General features: G+C 46.1%; 1 protein-coding gene across 2 annotated transcripts in view; it reads right to left on the minus strand.

Annotated features, from left to right (window-relative positions):
* Nucleotides 1–22,744, minus strand: part of STK3 (serine/threonine kinase 3) — a 161,826-nt gene that overhangs the window by 60,107 nt on the left and 78,975 nt on the right. For both annotated transcript variants that reach the window (XM_089517701.1, XM_089517702.1), the window contains exon 9: nt 10,204–10,405. In XM_089517701.1, coding sequence (XP_089373827.1) covers nt 10,204–10,405 — 202 coding nt within the window. The remainder of the gene's footprint in view (nt 1–10,203; nt 10,406–22,744) is intronic.

Here is a 22,744-nt window from a genome sequence, read left to right on the forward strand (position 1 = left end):
CACCATGTTAAGAACTGCATTAAGCATACTTAGGCTGCTGCCACACTGCTTTCACTCTCATCACTCCATCCTATGGAATCCTGGGATTTGTAGTTTGTTGTGGTGCCAAGGCTGGGCTTTGAAATCTCAGGCATAAGAGAGGCAAAAGGCTTGGGCTGCATCTACACTGGAGAAATAATCTGGTTTGAGACCACTTTAACTGTCTTGCCTGAATGCTATGGAATTCTGGGAATGGTGGTTTGTTCCAGCACCACAGCAGAATGGCAGTTAACCCCTGGAAAGCTCTCTGACCAAGGTGACCAATGCCCTCACCCCAAAATGTAGGGCACCCAAGCAAAAAAAATGTAGGACATGGCCAAAAATAAAAGCTAAAAACACCCATGTACTTATAAATCCATGCTTCTTAGCCATGATCCAAATGGAGGACCTTTTGAAATTTGACAGAAGAGGACATGTCCTGGAAAAGGAGGAGGATGCCTGGTCACCTTGTCTCTGGTCCAAAATACACTGCAGAAATAAAACAATGCTGGACTGAAATGCCCAGAGTTCCTCACCAAAGCTGCATCCACACTGAGGAAATAATCCAGTTTGAGAGTGACTTAACTGTCCTGGGTTAGTGCTGGGGAATGCTGGGAACTGTAGTACATTGTGGCCCCAGAGCTATCTCTGACAGGGAGTCCCGTAACCCTCCAAACGTAGTTGAACTGCAGTGCCCAGAATGCCTCCCCAGGTGCATCCACACTGAGGAAATGGTCCAGTTTGAGACTGCTCAGTGCTGGGGAATCCTGGGAATTGTAGTCTATTGTGGCCTCAGAGCCATCACTGACAGAGAAGTCTCAATGTCTCCCAAACACTAGCATTCCCAGGATTCCCTAGCACTGAGTTAAAGCAGTCTCAAAGTGGGTTATTATTCCTGCAGTGTGTGTGAGAGATATAAAAGCTAGGGACTGGATTCATTTGGAGGATCTCTGTGTCCAAAACACACTGCTTGGACTGCCAGGGCTCAGTGCTATGGAATCCTGGGAATTGTAGTTTATTGTGGCACCAGAGCTCTCTGACAGAGAAGGCCAAATGCCTCACAGACCCCAGAATTCCAGAGCATTGAGTTTTGGCAGTTAAAGGGGTCTCAAAGTGCAGAGGGGGGGGGGGAGAGAAAAGCCAGGGAGTGTGAATGAGCTCTGAGAGGAGGAGGAGAAGGAGGAGGAGGAGGAGGAGGAGGGAGGGAGCCAAGGGAAGTGGCCAGGACCACCAGAGGAGCCCCTGCTTTTCCTCATCATCGCAGCCTTCTCACTGCTGGCAAGAGGCTCTGCCCCCAGCCAGGCAACGCCTCCATTCAGTCTCCTTTTGTCAAAAGAGCTCTGGTGCCACAAGAAACTACAATTCCCAGAATCCCATAGCACTGAGCCATGGATGTTTAAGGGGGGGGGGGGTCAAACTATTTCTGCAGCCTTTTGCAACCCCAAAGCCTTCTATTATTTACCAGCAACTTGCAAGGCAAAATCTCTTCCTTCCAAGCCCTTGAAAACCAACCCAAGGGGAGGGGGGCTGATTGCTTCTTTCCCATTGGTCAGCTTCGGGAGAAATTTGCATATTACAAGGAAAGGTGTTTAGGGCCTCAAAAACGACCCTGTGATAAAGAATTACAACAATACTGAGTGGTAGACATTTAAAAGATGAGGCATTTAGACTCCCAGGGAAACAGGAACGATTGATGGCCTTTTTTTCTTTGCTCACTGTAACCTGAAAGTAATGCCTTTTGCAGGGTATATATACCAAGTGGGCTGGCAATAGCTCTGAGTGGCAGATGTCTTTAAGACCTGCTCTCTAGCCTTAAGTCAGGCAGGGAGGCGGGGAGGGTGGCACACAGCCATGGGGAGGGCTGGAGCTGCCTCCAGGGCCTTGCTGGGGGGGGAGGTCCCGGGGGAGGGGCCAAACTGGGGCAGGACCGTGTGGCCCCGCCCCAAACCGGGAAAGTCCCGCCCCCAGGCGGGATATGGCAAGCCTATTCCCTCTCTCACTCCCTTGTTCCCTCCCTGTCTCCTTCCCTCCCTCCTTCTCTGCTTACCTCTTGGTTTCTCCGCAGCGGCGGCGGCTTCTGGCTGGGCATGGCTGCGGGGGAGGAGCGGAGTCTGCCAGGGCTGAGAAGGCCAACTTCAAGCTGCAAAGGAGAGGACTGGGTCCTCGGCCCAGTCCTCTCCTTTGCGGCCTGGTTTCCTTCAGCCTGAACGGAGCTCCGCGGACTCCTTTTGGGCTGAGGGAAAGCAAGATGCAAAGGAGAGGACTGGATATTCTTAGGTTTGGCTTAGTTCTGTTCTGGGCCCAGTCCTCTCCTTTGTGGCTTGAAGTCAGCCCTCCCAGCCCCGGCAGATTCCACCGCCCCCAGCCAAGCCGGGGCAGAAGCTGGTGGTGGGGCCTGGTGGTGCTCACCGCTGCCGCCGCCACCCACTTGAGGCCTTTTATGTTTGGGGATGTGTCTGGGGATGGAAAGGCCCACAGCTACGTCCCCAAATTATCCAACGTCAGATAATCCGGAATGTTGGATAACCGAATGTCAGATAACCAAGACTCTACTGTATATAGAAAGACCATCTGAAAATAAATGGTGTTGTTACCTAGGTCAGAACAGAACTAAGCCAAACCTAAGAATATCTTCAATAAACTGCTTTCATCCATTATAAATCTGTACTGGGATCACAATGCTTAGACAATGAGGTTCCACAACAGAACAAAAGTTTAAAGGTGTCCTTTTTATTTTAAAAACCTATAATAAATATTTGAACAATATTTTCATCTACATTCTTTGGTTACTAATCATTAGGGCTAGATCTTTGGTTTCCAATATAGGAATTTCTCTGGCTTTGCTTCGCGAACGAAGATTCAGGAAGGATTCATCCCGCGCTTGCATTGGTGACTAAAAAGGCCAATCCGGGACAAACAGGTCCGGTTGCAGAAAGCACAGCGGAAAGTCTCCTTGGGTGATGTTTCCGGCTTGCGGTTCTTTCTGCGTTGTCATTTCTCTTCGAGACTCGTTCAGCGTGAGCTTTTGAAAAAAAGCTGCAGCATCGTGGATAGTGCATCTCCATGCCTTCCAATGCAAGGCCAGGGCAGACCATTGTTGGTGATCAATTTGGCCAAGCCTGAGATGTTGTTTCAGGGAGTCCTTGTATCTCTTCTTTGGGGCACCCCTCTTACGCTGACCTGTGGCGAGTTCACCGTAGAATACTATTTTTGGGAGGTGATGGTCCTTCATCCTAGAAACGTGTCCTGCCCAGCACAGCCGTGTCCTCAATAGCATGGCCTCAATGCTGGGGATCCCTGCTTGTTCAAGGACAGCAACATTCGTCACATAGTCAGTCCAGTGTATATTTAGAATTGTGCGTAAACAGCGCTGATGAAAGCGTTCAAGGAGTCGTAGGTGTTGGCGATAGGTGACCCATGTTTCAGATCCATACAGGAGAATAGTCAATACAATGGCTCTATACACACTGGTTTTTGTGCTTCGCCTCAAGTGTTTGTTACTCCAGACTCTTTTGTGAAGCCTTCTGAATGCACTATATATCTTTGCTAATCTGTGATCGATTTCTTTATCAATCTTGGTGTCTGAGGAGATGATGCTTCCCAGGTAGGTGATCTGCTGAACAGACTTGTGCACAGATGTGCCTACAGTGATGTGGGGATGGTAGTGTTCTTCCTGTGGTGCCAGCTGGTAGAGAACTTCTGTTTTCTTCAGGCTGACTTCCAGTCCAAAGAGCTCTGCATCTGTTGCAAAACAAGATGTTAGGTGCTGCAGAGCTGCTTCCATATGGGCAACGAGGGCAGCATCGTCAGCAAAAAGTAGCTCACGGACTAAATAGTTTAGTCTTAGTGTGGGCCCTCAGGCGGCTTAAGTTAAACAGGCTACCATCAGTACGGTAGCGTATATAAATGCCGTCTTCTTCATTGAGATCTGCCGTAGCCCTTTGGAGCATCATGCTGAAGAAGATTGTAAATAGAGTTGGAGCGAGAACACAACCTTGTTTCACACCATTAGTTATTAGAAAGGGCTCCGAGAGAGCATCGCCATATCTGACTTGACCTTGCTAGCCTTCATGTAGCAGGATAATCATTTTGAGGAATTGGGGGGGGGGGGGGGGCGCATCCTAGTCATTCCAGGATTTGCCACAGATCTTTTCTACTCACAGTGTCGAAGGCTTTGATGAGGTCGACAAATGTTACATAGAGTCCTTTGTTCTGCTCTCTACATTTCTCTTGCAGTTGTCTAAGGGCAAATACCACGTCTGTAGTGCTCCTATTAGCTCTAAAGTCACATTGGCTATCAGGGAGAAGTTCTTCTGCAGTAGCAGGGACTAATCTGTTCAGCAGTATCCTTGCAAGGATTTTTCCAGCAATGGAGAGCAGTGTTATACCTCGATAGTTTGAGCAATCCAATTTTGCTCCTTTTTTCTTGTACAGGGTGATGATGACTGCATCTCGGAGATCTGATGGCAGTTCGCCTTTTTCCCAGCAACTCACAAGGAGCTTGTGGAGTTTAGCCTGGAGTACATGACCTCCATGTTTCCAAGCTTCAGGTGGAATTCCATCAATCCCAGCAGCCTTGCCATTTTTCATCTGCTGTATGGCCTTAACGGTTTCTTCCAAAATGAGAGCTATGTCCAATTCCTTCTTCATCGGTTGTTGTGTCATATGTTGAATAGTTGAGTCTTGGACTACTCGGTTGGCACTAAAGAGGCTTTGGAAATGTTCAGCCCATCAGTTCAGAATGGAACCTTTATCTCTGATTAGTGTTTGACCATCTGTACTGTATAGGGAGCTTTGGATCTGATAAGTAGGTCCAAACACTGCTTTAAGAGCTTCATAAAATCCTCTGGAATCACCCAGATCTGCACAACGTTGTGTCTTTTCTGCTAAGTTGATCCACCGCTTGTTCTGAATGTCTCGGAGTTTTTGTTGGAGCTGACTACATGCAGGGCGAAAGGCTGCTTTTTTTACATGGCAGGATGGCTGGGCGAGGTGTGCCTGGTGAGCAGTTCTCTTCTTTGCCAACAGCTCCTGGATCTCTTGGTTTTTTTCATCAAACCAGTCTTGATTTTTCTTGAGGGAAAATCCTAAGGATTCTTCCACAGACTGCAAGATGCTGTTTTTGATATGTTGCCAAAGCACTGTAGGAGGAGAGTCTACAGGATGGTCTTCAAGTTTTGTTTGCAAATTTGCCTGGAAACTGTCTCTCATGGTAGCTTGTTGAAGATTGTTGACTTGGAGTCTCCTCTTTAGGATGCCACCCCTCTTAGGTTTAAACTTAAAATGAAGATTTAGTTTGCATCTTACGAGGCGATGATCTGTTTGACATTCTGCACTGGGAATCATTCAGGTATGACAGACATCACGAATATTTCTCTGGCGCACTAGGATATAGTCAATGAGGTGCCAGTGTTTGGATCGGGGATGCATCCAGGTTGTCTTCAAGCTATCTTTCTGCTGAAAGATGGTGTTTGTAATAGTCAGCTGCTGTTCTGCACAAAATTCTAGCAGGAGGCGTCCGTTATCATTACAGTTTCCAACACCATGGTTGCCTAAAACACCTTTCCAGTTCTTTCCTACTCTGGCATTGAAGTCACCAAGGATAATGTTTTTGTCTTCTGCAGGGACTTTTTGTATAAGGTGGCGTAGGTCTGAGTAGAATTTATCTTTCTCCGCAGGGTTGGCTTGCATAATTGGGGCATATTTACTGAAGAGAACAATATGTGGGAGGCGTAGGAGATAATGCGATCAGAGTGTCCTGTTGGCAAGGTTTCAAGTTTGGAGGCAATGGAGTTTTTGATCATGAAGCCTACACCTGAAAGATGTTTTTCAGTTTTGGGTTTGCCAGACCAGTAGAGTGTGTAGCCGGCACTGTGTTCTTTAAGGCTGCCTTCCTCGTGGAGACAAACTTCACTAAGAGCAGTGATGTCGATGTTAAGTCGTGACAGTTCATGGGCTATTAGAGCAGAACGGCGCTCAGGACGTCCACTATCTGCAGAATCTTGCATGGTTCTGATGTTCCAGCATGCAAGCTTTAGTCTATTTGCACCTTTGGAGGCTGGTGTGTGCCTTTGTCTCTTTGTCTTTGTTTGACCGCATCAGAAGATGCCCGTAGGCCGTGGCTAGCCAACCGGGTTGTTGGGGATGAGCTTTCTTTAGGCCACCTTTTCTAGGCCCCTCTCCATATGGAGAGGGATAGAGTGTCAACAATTAACATAAGAAACCGTCAGAATATTGTGGAAACAACACAGTATTGTTCAAGACTTTCATTTGTGATTGTCATTGTAAATACAACATATTTTTTGGAAGAGATCTAACACCACACATTGGAAGCAGCAAAATGGGAAGCACTAAAGAGATGAGCCACTTAGCTCTTCATATAGAAAAAGGGTCCAATATTAACTTATCCAGAACACAACCATATACCCAAAGGCTGGGATCCACCAGATATAGCTCCAATCCTGAAGCATCAGAGTACCCAACAAAGAGGCTGTATTGGACCTCTACGTATGTTGCTCTACCCTCAGTGTAAGAAACAAGGTGCATTTATAAATCACACAACGGCTAAATAACTAGTTACACATGGTGTACATTTTACAACAAAACTTTTAGCTACTTTTAACATTATTATGTTTGATCTCTGAACAAAAAAGTGACAATCCCTGGTCAAGAATTTATAATCTAAGTAACACTGGGAAGTCACAGATGGTATGTTGTTCAATGAAGTGTATGAGGATTGAGAATTAACAGAAAAGATACTTCATTCTCTGAAGATGCCAGCCACAGATGCTGGTGAAATGTCAGGAATAAATTCTTACAGAACATGGCCACATAGCCCGAAAAAGCCCACAAAAAAATAAGAAAAGATACTGTTTTCAGCCTCTTACAGATGTTTTGTGTGTTCAACAAATGCACATGTGCAGAAGGATGAGGTACCCTGGTGGCAAATGCTGCCCAACCCAAATACATGAGAACAGAGGAGGAGAAGTTGTTTTCCAGGACCAGATTCAAGCTTGCATTAGAGGATTTGGGAATTCCCTTCCCCCTTCTTGACTGTCCTCCCATTAGAGCAAGGGACATTTCTCTGCACAACACACTCTGTCTCAGTCAGGAAGGCAAGTGTCTGCAAGGATGGGAAATCCACCATTACCTCTGATCAGAGAAAAGAGCAGCTATTCTCCTCCACTTTATTTACCCACTAAATGGGAAGGTGAGCAGAGTAGGATCCCCACTTGTCTTCTTGGAGATAACAGAGGGAAGTCTCAGCCACTGTATCCTTAGCAATGGGGGAAAGGCACATAACAGGTGAAAGCACCTCCAAACAACACACAGAATTTTTGAACTATTCTGCAGCCAGCACTAAGTCATATGTAATAACTGTGCACGGGCTTTCCTGGCTGAAAACATCATGTCACAAAGCCAGGTACCAAAAGGTAGCCAGGGGTGTGGTCACAGCCTATGACTTCACTAGATATGGCACAGTTGAGGGGACTATGGCCTTCCTAAACCACCAACACAAAAATAAGATTCCCCATTCCTGCATTAGACCATCTGGAGACAGCTTTCCCATGCACTTTTGACTGAAGAATGGTCTCTGTCCATGTTAACAGAAACTTTGTTTTCTGACTTCCAAAAGAAATCCCATAGTGACTAGAGGATAAACAGTAGGTTTCATACATTTCAATAAATGTACATTAAGTCAGATGCAGGGTTTCCTACCACAATATCACATACATAACCCTTTGAAAGTGTTTGGATGTAGAAATTTAGTTGCAGCTCCTCATGGCTAACTTTCTGAGGGCTGCATACCAGTGGTGAAAGGAGATGCTTCATCACAGCATCTCACACACACACTTACCCCCACACACACATCCAAAATATGCATACTCTCAAAGATAACATATGTATGTACACCTACTAATTCGTTCAGTCACATAGAGATATCTCTGCTCTTGCATAGCAATTAGCTTTGAAAAAGCCTCCCACTGGCTCTGAACAGACTACAGCATTCAGGGAAAGGAAGGTTAAATACCTAGCTCACCAGCTGTAACAGAATCCTACACACATATTCATACACACACGCATACCCCTTATGTACTAATCAGGATTAAAAAATAGCCCCCTTGGGTCTTTAAAAGACAAAAATAACCTTCTTTGGAGACTTATAAACGAAGGCCATCTCTCAAGAGTTCTTTGATTGTGTCTTCCTGCATGGCTGGGGTTTGGACTGGATGGCCCTTGTGGTCTCTTTCAACTCTATGATTCTATGATCCTATGCTAGTTTGACAAGACCAAGAAGAAAGACATTTCCCCAGTCATGGGCTATGGTGTCCTACAGAGTCACTGAATTCTGTGTTGCCAGCAAGAACCTGGGTGCATCTGGGAAACTAAATGTAGAAAGATGAAAGGGTCCTCATTCTGCATTACACACCAAGTTTTTAATACCTGTACACATCAAAAAAAATGAAAGAAGCTTTTCTTTCAGAGACAGAATGGACTGGAAAACTATATCTATCGTCATAGTAAGGCACTTTCCTCCAGAGTAATTTTTCCATTGTTCTTCTCAGTACCCCTAAATTGCTTTGCAAAGAAGTATATTCATTATATCTTATAACCCCTCCCTTATATACCCTTCCACATATGACATATGTTCAGTTTGATTGCTTAAAGGGGTAGGCAATAAAACTTGCTATTAAACACAATGTTTATAAAGGAAACACCTATTTCAGCATCAAAGACAAATTAAAATATACAGTATATTAAGTGTTTAATAGGTTGAATCATACCACTCAGAGACATCACTCATCAACAGAACTATTTATTTTCATTCACTTGAAGAAAAGGATTTCTGGTCTCTCCTACATAACCACCATAAAATTAATAAAACACTGACTTGAGTTGCCAGCTCCTGTTATACAAGTGACAACATGGGTGTTTCTAACATACAGAAAAGTGTTTAGACCTTGTTAGATTTTAATATGGCATATAAAGCTGTTCATCCCACCAGTAGGCTGTACATATGTGAAGTCAAAGGCTTTCATGGCCGGCATTCTTAGTTTTTTGTGGGTTTTTCAGGCTATGTGGCCATATTCTAGAAAAGTTTATTCCTGACATTTCGCCAACATCTGTGGCTGGCATCTTCAGACAATGTTGGCATAGACGAGAGCTGGATATGTGACCCTGGGTCTGGAGGAAATTCCATATTAATCTGTGTATTGTTCTGTTGTTGATAGCAGGGCATCGGGGTGGGAGGATATGCAAAGAGGATTAGTGTCTCCTAATTTGGCGACCATTATCTGCTGGGAAAGACCCTGGGTGGTTTCTCATTTGCATTTCCTGAATCTTCATTTTGCTATTCTTCAGAACTGGTAGCCAAACTTTGTTCACTTTAAGGGTTTCTTCTTTCCAATTGAAATTATCCAGATGTTTATTGATTTCAATGGCTTCCCTGTGCATTCTGACCTGATAGTTGTTGGCATGGTCCAGAATTTCAGTGTTATCAAACAGTATTTTGTGCCCAGGGTAGTTTATAACATGTTCTGCTACTTCTGATTTTTCCAGCTGACTCAATCTGCAGTACCTCTCGTGTTCTTTGATTCATGTTTGTACACTGTGTTTGGTTGTCCCTATGTAGACTTGTCCACAGCTGCATGGTATGCAGTAAACTCCTCACAGTCGTCGCCATGGCAATGATGCAGGGAATTAAGGGGCGGCCTCTGTCCGCCCCTTCCCCCCCATCTGTCCAGCCCCTAAGTAACTTAAATAAAGTGCAATCTTTTTTAAAACATATATTAATTTCTAGAATAAAGCATAAAGTATGTAATGACTATAGAACTAATATTCTGAATCCAGCAATCCAGCAGTCCTGTTTCATCTTACAGAAGAAACCCATGTGTTCATGGAATTTTCTAGTTGATCATTTGTTTTCTGAGGCCCATGCAAACAAGTTAGCAGAGAACTATTGCCAGGGAAAACAAAGAATAATGCTCAAGTATACAGATCTGCACAAACTCCGGAATGCAGCCAGCATCAATATGAACTACCTCTTTTCCCATGATGTTAACTTATACATTCTTTTACAGAATCCACACCATAATTGGATTCAAGTGTGTGTTCACTGATAACTTATACAGTACAGAGGAGAACCTATAAAATGCTTTGAACAGAAAGGAAAATGAGACATACTTTTCATAGTTCCATCCTCATCTTCATCTTCTTCTTCATCATCACTGTTTATGACCATGGTCCCCAAGTCTGATTCCAACATTGTACTATTGTGCTCAATCATTGTTTGAGCACTCTCACTCATCGTACTTGTAGCCCTCATTGTGCCAGCACTCTCTGAGCCTGTTTTTACCATGGTATGGGAATCCAGTTCATCTTCATCCTGCAAAGCAACAATTAAAATCAGGAATTTAAATTTCCCAAAGCGCATTGACCTTAACAGTATAAGAACATCGAATGACAAATTTGGTACCTTCCACACTTTTTCTTTTTTAGTTTTCTGTCACAGTTAATTATAATGCAAAGAAACATGTGCTCTGAGATAATATTTCTCATTTATCATGTTGTACTTACGGCTTACTGAAGTTATGTTAAGGACTTGCCATTCTTCCTTACTTCCACTATTTTCCTTCCTTACCAACACAACAATGATTTTTTTTCCTTTTTAACTTCATACTTTACTTTACTGCATCTGTTTCAGTGCATTTTGCTCATTGCTTCTAGATAGGTTGCTTATATGTTACAAAGTAGCTGATGTGTACTTGCAGAATGAATGTATGTGACAGCCAGTGTTGTATTGTGGTCTGAGTGTTGGACTACAACTCTGGAGACCAAGATTCAAATTCAAGATTCAAACAGCCATCCAACTGTCCCTTGGGCAAATCACACTGTCCCAGCCTCACAGCAAGGCAAAGACAAACCCATTCTGAATCTTGTCAAGTAAACCCTGTGATATTTACACCTTAGGATCACCATCAGTAAGAAATATTATTATTATTAAGGCACAAAACAACATGTATGTATGTACCATATATACTCAACAATAAGTCATACATGAAGTTGACTTATAATTCAGTATATACGGTACATACATACATACAAAAACATTATACAGTGGATCCTCGCTTTTTGCAGGGGATCCTTTCCAGACCCCTCCCCCCTGGCGTAAAGCAAATTCCACACATGATAAAGCCCCATTTAGATGAATGGGGTGTGCGCTCATGTGCAGCGCACATGCCATTCAACTAAATGGGGCTTCCTGTCCACGTGACCTCAAGTCCACGTATGGGAAGTACACGTATGGGGCAGGCCAGTTGTACATGAAATTGAGGACAACATTTGGGATCAAAATTATGGATTAACCCATGGATAAATTGAGGGTAAAACCTAGGGGTATGTAGCAAAGGATGTAAAGGGCAAAGCAAAGGAAACTAATGTCAAAGAACTTGCAAAACTGTTTGTGCTCACCCTAAAGGCTGGATGGATGAGGAGGGAGCTATGACAAATGCTGTCTGTGAGATGTGTGCAGGAGGCTAAGAAAATGTACACATATGAAAAGGCAAAGCTACTGACTATGTTAGTAGTGATTATATCCTTTAACTTTAATGTGATAACACTGCCTGATCTTAACCAAGAAAAACTAACAAACAAATGTCTAATTCAAATTCTTTAAAGCCCAATTCCTCTCAGCGCTCCTATGAGGGGAGGGGTCAATGAGCTGCCACCACCAAGATTTTCCCACCCAAGCATTCAAAAAGGAAAAAAGTACTGTACGGCAGAAGAGTAGAGGGGATTGGTTCTTCTTTTAGGTTATCCAAGGGTGAACTGAACTCTCACCTTTTGCCACTCTGGCCAGAGAATGAGATGATTCCTTGTTTGATAAGAGGCAAAGTACAGTACTTACCTTGACCCATATGCATAAGCGATCCCACAATTTTGGGTCAATTATTTTACCAAAATGTCTGGATTTATATATGAATACTGTATATACTCATGTATAAGTCTAGAAATTTTAGTCAAAAAATTGGCTCCAAAAACATGAGTCTACTTATCCTTGGGTCAATGTAAGTACTGTACTCTATTTTAATTCTTATTTTAAAAAAGGAACCATCCCCTGGTGAAAGGCAAAAGTGTAATGTTTTCTGGAAGCACTCACACTCCTTTTATATTCTCTCATTCATGAAGCTTTTAGTATGAGCCCAAACAGTTATGCCCACTGGAATTTTGTATGTTTTCTGGCACTATTTTCCTTTGCTTCATCCTTTGCATCCTTTGTTACACATCCCTAAGTTTTACTCTCGACTTATCCACAAGTCATATCAAAATCCATAATTTTGGCCCCAAAATCTGCTCTCGACTTACACATGCAGTCAACTTATAGTTGAGTATATGTGGTATATACCGTATGTATGTATGTATTTCTATGGTGCCTTATATTGTAAGAGCTCTGGACACTTTACAATAAATACAATTACAACAACTTAAAATGAAAGACAATAAAATTTACAATCAAAAATAATTTAAACATTCGAAAAACATCAAATATTGTGTAATTTTAAAAGCTGACATAAAAACGGTATAAAATCCTGTACACGCAGGATAAGGACAGGTTGCTTACCTGTAACGGTATTTCTTCGAGTGGTCATCTGCGAATACATACAAATGGGTTGTACTGCGCCTGCGCAGTGCCTTCGGAAACTTCTGGAATCACTAGGCAAAGTACACTTTGCAACATGTTGAAACTTTTTGGCGGTAACCCCGCCCATCCCCTATAAAGCCTCCGTTCCCGCTCTTTTCCCCAGTTCCGCAATTTTCCGCCGTGCAGGCAACACAAAAGAGCCAATCAGAGCAGGACACTGAGGGGAGGATGGGCGGGATTTGTATGTATTCGCAGATGACCACTCGAAGAAATACCGTTACAGGTAAGCAACCTGTCCTTCTTCTTCGTGGTCTCTGCGAATCATACAAATGGGTTGAGACTGGCAAGCTAAGGTCAGTGGAGGTGGGAGTGTCATAGAAATCAGTGAACCAATAAGTAATGGACAATAAAGATAACTGAAACAAGTATAAGAGTTGATGGTTTGTTTATATACTTGTAAAGAAATCCCACCTCGTAAAGGCAAGCCCAAAAGGACCTCGAACCCCAGCATTGAGTCATTCGAGAACAGTCATATTGATGCTGTCGGTATGGAACACAGTCAACAGCGAACACAATCAATGTAGTCCTGACACCAACACAGCCCTCCCGAAAGCTGCGTCCTTTTTGGCCCTAGTGTCCAACCTGTAGTGTTTAATAAAGGTTAGGGGCTGAGACCACACGGCAGCCTTGCAAATCTCGTCCAAAGGGATACCAGACAAAAAAGCAGAAGAGGCCGCTAATGCCCTTGTGGCATGGGAGCGGATCCTGGTCGGCAAGGGCTTGCCCAAAAGCTCATAAGATAGGGCAATAGTACTCGAAATCCACTTAGAGAGTCTCTGGGCCGACACGGGCAGTCCTCTTTTCGGCCCCGAGTAACACTGGAACAGTCTCTCCGAGCGGCTCGAGTGTCTAGTTCTGTCCAGGTAAAAGGCTAAAGCCCTACGCACGTCCAGGGAGTGGAGGGCCCGCTCGGTATCGGTAGTCGGGCTGGGTGCCAGAGTTGGTAAAACAATGTCCTGGCACATATGGAAAGTGGAAACAACCTTGGGTAAGAAGGAAATATCTGTCCTGAGAACTACCTTGTCCAAGTGGAATCTAAGAAAGGGTTGGTCCCGACGCAGGGCACAAAGTTCGCCCGCCCGGCGGGCAGAAGTGATAGCCACCAAAAACACTGTTTTCCAGGTTAACAGTCTAATGTCAGTGGTGGCTAAAGGTTCAAATGGTTTAGACTGCAAGGCCCCTAACACCGTCTCGAGACTCCAGGCCGGAGTCGGGACCGACACCTGGGGGTATAAATTATTGCAGCCCCTCAGGAATCCCTTGACAAGGGGGTCTTTAAAAAAGGAGGGCTTCCCATCAAATTGGAAGGACGAGCAAATAGCAGATAGATAGCACTTAACAGATGTGGTAGAGAGGCCCGAATCAATGAGGGACATTAGGAACTCTAGGACCACTGACGTATCAACCTGGGCTAGGGAGAGGCGTCTGTCAGACAGGAACTGAAGAAACCTGTCCCACTTGAGTCTGTAGGATTTTTGGGTGGCCGGTTTCCGGGCAGCCAAGATGACTTTCCGTACCGAGGCCGGTAGCCGGGCTAGGGATGGATTCTCCACGCCACCAAGGGAAGGGTCTCGATGTCCGGGTGTCGAACGCGACCTCCTTGAACCGTGAGGAGATCCGGTCTGGGCTCGAGCCGGAGAAAGTTGGCTCGAGAGAGGTGAAGGAGGCAAGGAAACCAGGGCTGCCCGGGCCACCAAGGCGTGATCAGGATCGCGTCCGCTGAATCCGAAACCATCTTCGAGACTGTCCTGGTGATCAGCGGGAAGGGGGGAAAGGCGTAGAGTGCTATCCCCGACCATCGGAACCCGAACGCATCCCCGAGGGAGTCGTCGTCCGGCGTCCGGGAGCAGAACTGGGGACAATGGGAGTTGTACACGGTCGCAAACAGGTCTATTTGTGGGGTTCCCCATCGGGCAAAGAGGTCGTGTACAGTTTCCGGGTGGAGCCTCCACTCGTGGCACGACGAGGGGGACCTGCTTAGCAGGTCCGCCTGAGTGTTCTGGGTGCCTGGCAAGTGTACCGCTTGGAGCAAAATGTTCCGGGCTATGCACCAGTCCCAAAGCCGAAGTGTGATGTCTAGGAGGGTGCGTGACCTGGTGCCACCTTGTTTGTTCAGGTAGTACATCACCGTGGTGTTGTCTGTTCTGAGCTGAACAACTTTCCCCGACAGTGAGGACTCGAAAGCCCTTAAGGCCTTTTCCACCGCCAACAGCTCTAATGCGTTGATGTGGAGTGTCTTCTCGTCCAGGGACCAGATGCCTTTGGCCCATAGGTCTAAGGCGTGGGCACCCCAGCCGTCTTCCGATGCGTCTGTGGTCAACACCAACTCTGGTTGGGGCGGTGAAAAGGGCATGCCGGCGCAGACGTTCCGGCAGTCGAGCCACCAACGGAGGGAGCGAATGACTGGTCTTGGCACGGTAAGTCTGCGGGAAGGGGGGTCTCTTTCCAGATCGAAGACCGACAGGAACCATGACTGCAGTGGTCGAGCCCGGAGCCTTGACCACGGAGTGACAAATGTTGTCGACGCCATGTGGCCCAATGCCACCTGAATGTCCCTTGCCATAACCCGCCTTCGGGTGGTGCACCTGCTGACGGCCCGGGCCAAGGCCTGGAAACGGTCCGGAGGCAGAAAGGCCATACAACTGTTTGAGTCGAGGAGGGACCCGATGAACTTTATCTGCCTTGTGGGGAGCAACTGAGATTTCTCGAGGTTGACCACTAGGCCCAGGTCCCATAAGAGCCCGAGTGTCTCTGAGGTGTGTCGTTGTAGCTCTTGACGTGAGGGGGACACGAGGAGCCAGTCGTCGAGATACGGGAAGACTCTCATGCCGCGGCGATGTAGGTGAGCAACCACGGGCGCCATGCACTTGGTGAAGATGCGGGGAGCGGTGGATAGGCCGAAGGGGAGGACGTTGTATCTGTAGACGTCCGTCCCGACGGCGAACGCCAGAAACCTGCGGTGGGACTCCCGGATGCTGACATGGAAGTAAGCGTCCTTTAAGTCTATCGTTGCAAACCACAGGTCCTGCTGCAACAAAGGTAAAATAGAAGCAAGCGTTACCATCCGGAAACGGCGATAAGACAGGTAAGCATTCAACTGTCTAAGGTCCAATATGGGCCTGATTCCCCCATCAGGTTTCGGGACCGTAAAATAACGGGAGAAGAAGCATCTAGGGACGTCGACGGGATCGACAATGGAGATGGCGCCTTTGGCGAGAAGGGTGCGTACTTCGTCGAGAAGGGTGTCTGAGGGGGGAGTGGACAGAATAGCTCCAGTTGGTGGGAGCTCCTCAAATTCAAGGGCATAACCCCTACAGACGATGGTGAGGGCCCAAGAATTGGTGGTGATTGTGGCCCAGGTGTTAGAAAAGGGCCTCAGTCTGTCCAGAAAGAAAGGAGCAGTAGAAGCGACGGAGTACACTAAGTCCCATCAGTTCCTCTTCTTAGCCGGGTCCGAATCTTGCCTCCTGTAATTCTTTTTGTATTTGGGCCCCGACCGGCGGCCCGAGGAGGAGGAAGACTGGGACGGGAAGCGTTGCCTGCCCTGATCCTGGCGCTGGAAAGGCCTATCTTGTTGGTAGGGCCTCTGGCCCTGGCCATACCACTGGCGTACGGCAGTGAAGCGCTTGCGAGAGGACGACTGGGGGGAAGAAGACATACCGTGCTTCTTGGCAGCGGTCCTCATCCTGTACTTAAAATTAAGCTTTTCGTCCGTCTCACGATGGAAGAGGCCGTCCTCGTCGAAGGGCATGTCTTCGATGGTCGAGCGAGCATTCTGGTTCAAGTCTGAAGACCTTAGCCAGGCGTGCCTGCGGAGTGCTATGGCAGCCGCCATAGACTTAGCGGAGCAGTCCGTGGCGTGTCTGGCCGAAGTGATAAGCCATCCTCCAATTGAGTGGGCCTCGTCGCGGACTTCCGAGAGGATAGCCTGGGAATCATCAGGTAAGTCCGGAATGAGAGGGGACACCTTTTCCATGAGCCACTGTATGTAAGCGCCCATGCACGCGTTGTAATTTGCCACTCTCATGCCCAACGCCGAGGAGAAATACGCCTTCTTGGCCAGGGCGTCGATCTTCTTAGCTTCCTTGTCGGATGGCATCAAGGAAGCTTTCGGGGTGGACGCACGCTGCGAGCCTTCTACGATGGCTGAGCTTTGCTTGGGGTGCCCAAACAGCCAAGACGGAGTCGGTGGAGAGATTCTATAGAGGGACTCAACCTTCCTGTTGTTGGACGCCGTGGATGCAGGGGCCTCCCAAGAACGCCTGGCTAACTTCTCCAAGGAGGGAAGAAGAGGTATTGCCGGCGGGGTGGGCAGTCTTCCATGGATCCGTCTCTCAACCGGGTCCGAGGCCTCCTCTTCAGCTTGGGAGATCTTGATGTCCAGAGCGTTGCCCATTTTGATGACATGCTCCGCGAAGGTTCGGACATCGTCGGAGGGGGACACCGCACCCGGTTGGGCAAAGTCCTGGTTGGCCGACTGATAGTCATCGTCCCGGGAAGAAATTGAGTCGTGTCTCGGGCGGTAACGGGCCTGGGAAGCCGTTTCGTCATCCGACTCGAGGTTCACGACATCCGGGTCGGTAGCGGCCTCCACTCGGTGGGGCGAAAATGCAGACACCCTGGAGGGTCTGGAAGAAGCTCTTGGTCTCGGTCTCCGATGTTCGAGGAGGGACTCCACATCCTCTTGAGGGACCAGTCTGTAGTACCTCCCTGTTTCAGAATCGTAGTAGTACTCAGGCTGAGGGTCCCTGGGTGGGGATGGAGAGACGGCTCGACGTACGCGGGTTGGCATTGGAGTCGGAGAGCGACGGTCATCCCTGGAGCCCGCAGGGGAAGCCGGTTCCGAGAGGAGTTGAGCAGCTTCCTCGGGAGCATGCCGGAAGGTAGACAGGGGTCGGGACCCCGAGGCTAGATCACGAGAGCGGTCCCCACGGCTGGTGCCTGTGACGTGCGACCCGGAGGTCGAAGTTTTAGCCCTTTTGGCCGCCAGGCGTGGGTCTGATGGTCGGGAGTCGGCCTCCGACGGTCTACGGTCGGCATCCGAGTGCCTGCGTACCGAGTCAGAACGGTCTTCTGGGCGAGCCTGTGGAGTGTCCTCCTGGCCTCGATCCAGGGAGAGACGTCTAGACGGCTGACGGTCGTCGTCCAAAGAAGAAGATCGGGGTCTCTTGGATGACACGTGAGCCCCAGTTGGAGGTTTAGTTGCTCCCGTAGACTTCGAAGTCTTAGTAGACGAAGGCCTCGAAGCGGAACCCGACTTCGGAGTGGTAGAAGTGGGCGCCTTCGGGACAGAGGAGCTCGAGGCAGAACCCTTATGGGAGCTCGAGTCCTTCTCGGTGGTCCGGCTCTCCTTAGGGACCTTCTTATGCTTTTTATCCTTCTTGGGAGCTTTGGGGATGGGTTCAGCCGGGCCCTGTGGTTCAGACGGACCATCCCCGGGGAGGGTTGGCGGATCCACCGGTGGCGACTGAGTCGGAGACTCGGCAAGGGTCGGTAGGGAAGTCGCGGCCGAAGATGAAGCCCCCACCGAAGACATCGTCCCTGAGGTGAAGACTTTAGTGTAGATAGCAGCCTTCAACCTCGTCTCCCGATTTTTCCTCGCTTGAGGAGTCAAAGACTTACACAAGGCACAAGAGGCCGGAACGTGGGTCTCTCCCAAACACAGGAGGCAAGAGGAATGGGGGTCCTGGCCAGGAATCTTACCCCCACACACGGAGCACTTTTTAAAGGGTACTGATGGCATGATCCGAAGAGCGAGGTCAGGCGGTCCGGGTCGGCAACGAGCGAGGAGACAAGTCCGAGGGAGAAGCAGGTGCGAGGTCAAACACGTTCCGGGGTCTAAATGCCAAAATCAGATCAAGGGCTAGTCGCAGAGAAGAGTCAAAAACGGTCCGAGGTCAATTTCCAGTGATTCCTTTCTAACACAGAGAGCGAAGTTCCTAGTGGCAGCTAACGCGGCGGAAAAAAGGAACTGGGGAAAAGAGCGGGAACGGAGGCTTTATAGGGGATGGGCGGGGTTACCGCCAAAAAGTTTCAACATGTTGCAAAGTGTACTTTGCCTAGTGATTCCAGAAGTTTCCGAAGGCACTGCGCAGGCGCAGTACAACCCATTTGTATGATTCGCAGAGACCACGAAGAAGAATAGTATTATGCCCTAAAGGCTTCTGTAAAAAGCTCCACTTTAAACTGGCACCAAAATTAGACTGGCACCAATCAGGCCTGTAAGGTGAAGAGAGTCCAAAACTGGATTCCCAGGGCTGAGAAGGTCCTCCCACATCTCCTCACACAGTATGATGCACCCACTGGTGGGATAAAGAGGAGGGTCCCTCCAGCAGATCTTATTCCTTGGGCAAATATATGCAGCTTGGCAGTTTCCCCAATTTACTGATGTCCTTATAAAATGTATGTTGTAAAATATGTTGTTTTTAGTTTTAGATTTTTGTGTTTGCCAACCATAATTTGTTGCACTATCTATCAAGATCAGAGAGGGGAATGAGAAGTTCTCCAGATCTTACTAAATCACTGTTCTCTTCAATCTGGCTAGCACTGCTATGGTGAAGGATCATGAGAACTGGAGTCCTAACACCATATGGAAGATCACCTGTTTCCCAAACCCTGATCTAGATAATCCTTCATGTCTGAGCATTTCCCCTCGTAACAACTAAACACACAATTCCTATGCAGTGCTAGCAAAAACATGAGAACAATAGCATTCCATGAAAAGAAGAATGCCCAACACAGAAACATAACAGATGATCTGCCTTACACTAAGTCATATGATTGGCCCCTCTGGCCTAGTACTGTTTACTTTGGCTATAGTAGCTCGCCAAGGCTTCAAGCAGTGATCTTTCCCAGATCTACTACCCAAGATCCTTTCAAACGGACATTAAAAGAACTGATTCGGCAACCTTCTGCATAGAAAGAATGTGCCTCGCTCTATGGTTTCTCCCCTTACTGAACAAGAACCCAGGAGATCATTGAATATCACTTCAAAAACCACCTCAGCTGGCAAAGCCAACTCCTCTCATTTGTATGTACTTAAAGGGTTTGCTAAGCTATGATAAAGGGGGCAAGAAGAAAACCTGTTGATGCTTTGTAGAAAATATCTGCTGAGCAGATGCTTTGAGACTGTGGAACAGAGTTAATTCCAGCAAAGGATACAAAAGCCTTTCCAATCAGTGGCAGTAATGTGCCAGGAATGTAAAACAGAGAACTGATGATAATCCAGTTCATGATTCATAAAATCCATATGGAATAGAAATATTTGAAAACACTATTAGGAAATCCTACTCTTTCTGAAGTCAGATTTAGAGGATGTGCACAATATCCCAGCTATTTAAGGACTAACATGCTGTTATATGTCTCAAGTCCTTTTACAAGGGCACATTCTACACCCCACAAAAAGAAACAGAGAAACTGCAAAAGAACTTCTTGTTGATTGTATAAAAGCTTCCAATTAAGTGTTTGATTTTAGGTTCTTCAGTAAAAAGCAAATTCTTTGATTTTAAAGAATCCTTTGAGGGTGAAATAAGATCAGCCAAATTTGCTTTCCCAGCCTAACATTGTTTAGAAGAACAGCTTTACATATTACAATAGCTAACAAAAAATCTAGATGCCATTAATAAGGACCATGTTCCTCATCATGGAGAAAATATTCCTGTTCTTCTAAGAAAGAGAGAGCGGTCTTAGAAAGAACTGACTGTGTCCATTCATACCCATGACACAAAATAACTTTCCTTTTATCTACAACTAGTTTGCAATAAAACAAATTGTGATTAAGAAATTACAGTATTGGCTCTTTATATAATACTTTTGAAAGATTTTTTTCTCTAATTATTGAGAGTGCTACAGAAGTATTCCTCTCATTTTCATTAATAACTGTTAACTACCCTCAAGTTGACCCTGGCTCCTGGCAAGCCTGTGGATGAGACATCTCCAAGATCTCCCTTTCCTCCATTGCTCTCCTTAGGACCTGTAAACTCAGGCCCATGACCTCCCTGACTGAGTCTATCCATCGTGCATGAGGTCTTTCTCTCTTTCTACTGCCTTCTATCTTTCCTAGCATTATTATCTTTTCTAATGATGTGTGCCTTCTAATGACGTAGCCAGAGTACAACAGCCTGAATTTGATCATCTTGGATTCCAGGGAGAGTTCGGGGACCCATTTGTTTGTTTGTTTTTTGGGCTGTCCATGGTATCCTCAGCACTCTTTTCCAGCACCCTTTATTTTCATATAATGGGTTAAATCCAATGGCAGTTGTGTACTATCACAAAACACTTTGTCTGGGACAATTCATAGCACTGGTTTTTACACATCCTTCCTACCAAGAGCAGTCAAGTATGCTTCTTGTAAAATAGGAGAGGGAATCATACAGTGGTGGGGGGATTCTATAGAGTCCCTGGGACCCCCACATACCACAGCATTCCCCCCAATCCCCCCTCCTTTTCAGCCACAAACCCCTCAAGACATTACAGAAACAAAATTTGTTGTTTGAGAGATCTGTCCTCTAAAATAGAAAGAAGCCCTACCAAAAGTTACTGTTTACTGACCCTGCTGTACGCTGTATTTCAGAGGAAGGAATTAGCAAAACCACCTCCAAGTATTCCTTGCTTAAGAAAAGCCTATGAAATTCATGGGGGTCATCATAAACTGACAGGCAACTTGAAAGCACATGCACTCACACACAAAGTAAGCCAGCCAGTTTATTGTCTGCTGTCAATATTCACCTTTTCTAATCAATTGAAACAGACTCCTGTTGGTTTAATTGCCTAAATGATTCAGTTGAAATCCAGTCACTTTCCCCATAATAAAACAATACTGTTGCATACAGGATAATTTTATTCTGTTCTACTATTAATAATGAGCTAATACATTTTCAAAGACACATAATTATATTATAGAATGTGTGGACATTGTTACATTTATGTTCTCATGCTTCTCTACTCCAACTGCCACAGGTGCTGACTCTTCTCTTGCAGTGACATCTCATAAATCCATTATACAAATATATACTAATCACAGTTTCCTCAACTTTCCCAGAGTTTTGACCAGTTTCCCTGACTGATTTCCATTTTCCTGACTTTCCAGAAAGTGGCAACTGGTATTACATACAGCAAGAAGTCGGCTATAAACATGAGGAAAATATGAGGCAAAACACAACCAATTCACCTTGAGAGAAGAGAAAAGAGGGTTTTTTTGCCAACTACTGCTGGGGAAGTGTATGCTAAGTAGAAAACACAAGCAGACAGTACCATTCAATGAAACTACTCCTTTGTTCCTGAAAGGAAAAGCAAAATACTGTGTCATATTTAATGATGCTTCTTTAAAAACAAGGAATTAAGTCAGCAATGTTTACAGAGATAAATTTAAGTCATAAGGAAAAACAGTAATAAAATCATAGGCTTAGAAGAATTCTGATGGATTTTCACTCTCACACTATTTTAGACAGTACATGTCTCTTGACACAAACATGAGATCAACTTATACACTAGGTCCATTTATACACAAGCAAGTATTCAAAAACAATATACAGTAAATCTTCAAAAACTGTTAAACCAAATTACTACAGTGGAACCATACTTGTACTTCATAATTTCTTGATGTGTTTTTTCTTTTCCAACTCATGGTGACCCTAAGGCAAATCTATTACAGAGTTTGGTGGCAAGATTTGTTCAGAGGTGGGTTGCCTTTGCCTCTGACACTATGATTCCCTCTGAGGCTGAGAGAGTGTGACTTGCCCAAGGTCACCCAGTGCATTTCCATGTTCAAGCAGGGATTCGAACCCTGGTCTCCACAGACAAAGTCCAACACCCAAACACTACATCACACTGGCAATCTATGCTGTGGCAATGTTCCTCACATTGTTTGAAAATGACCTCCCAATCTTTCAATCTGAATACCCACATTGGGCTGGGCATGAAACTGAGAAGTAGGAGGAAGACAATAGTATCATCTATGCAACTGTCTCAACAGGATTGAATGTACTGCTGGATTCCCTTGTTTCTGCCAAAACCACTGACATT

The sequence above is a fragment of the Sceloporus occidentalis genome, unplaced genomic scaffold, assembly GCF_023333645.1.
Source record: "Sceloporus occidentalis isolate IW3139 unplaced genomic scaffold, rSceOcc1.0.p SCAF_3, whole genome shotgun sequence".
Lineage (NCBI taxonomy): Eukaryota > Metazoa > Chordata > Lepidosauria > Squamata > Phrynosomatidae > Sceloporus > Sceloporus occidentalis.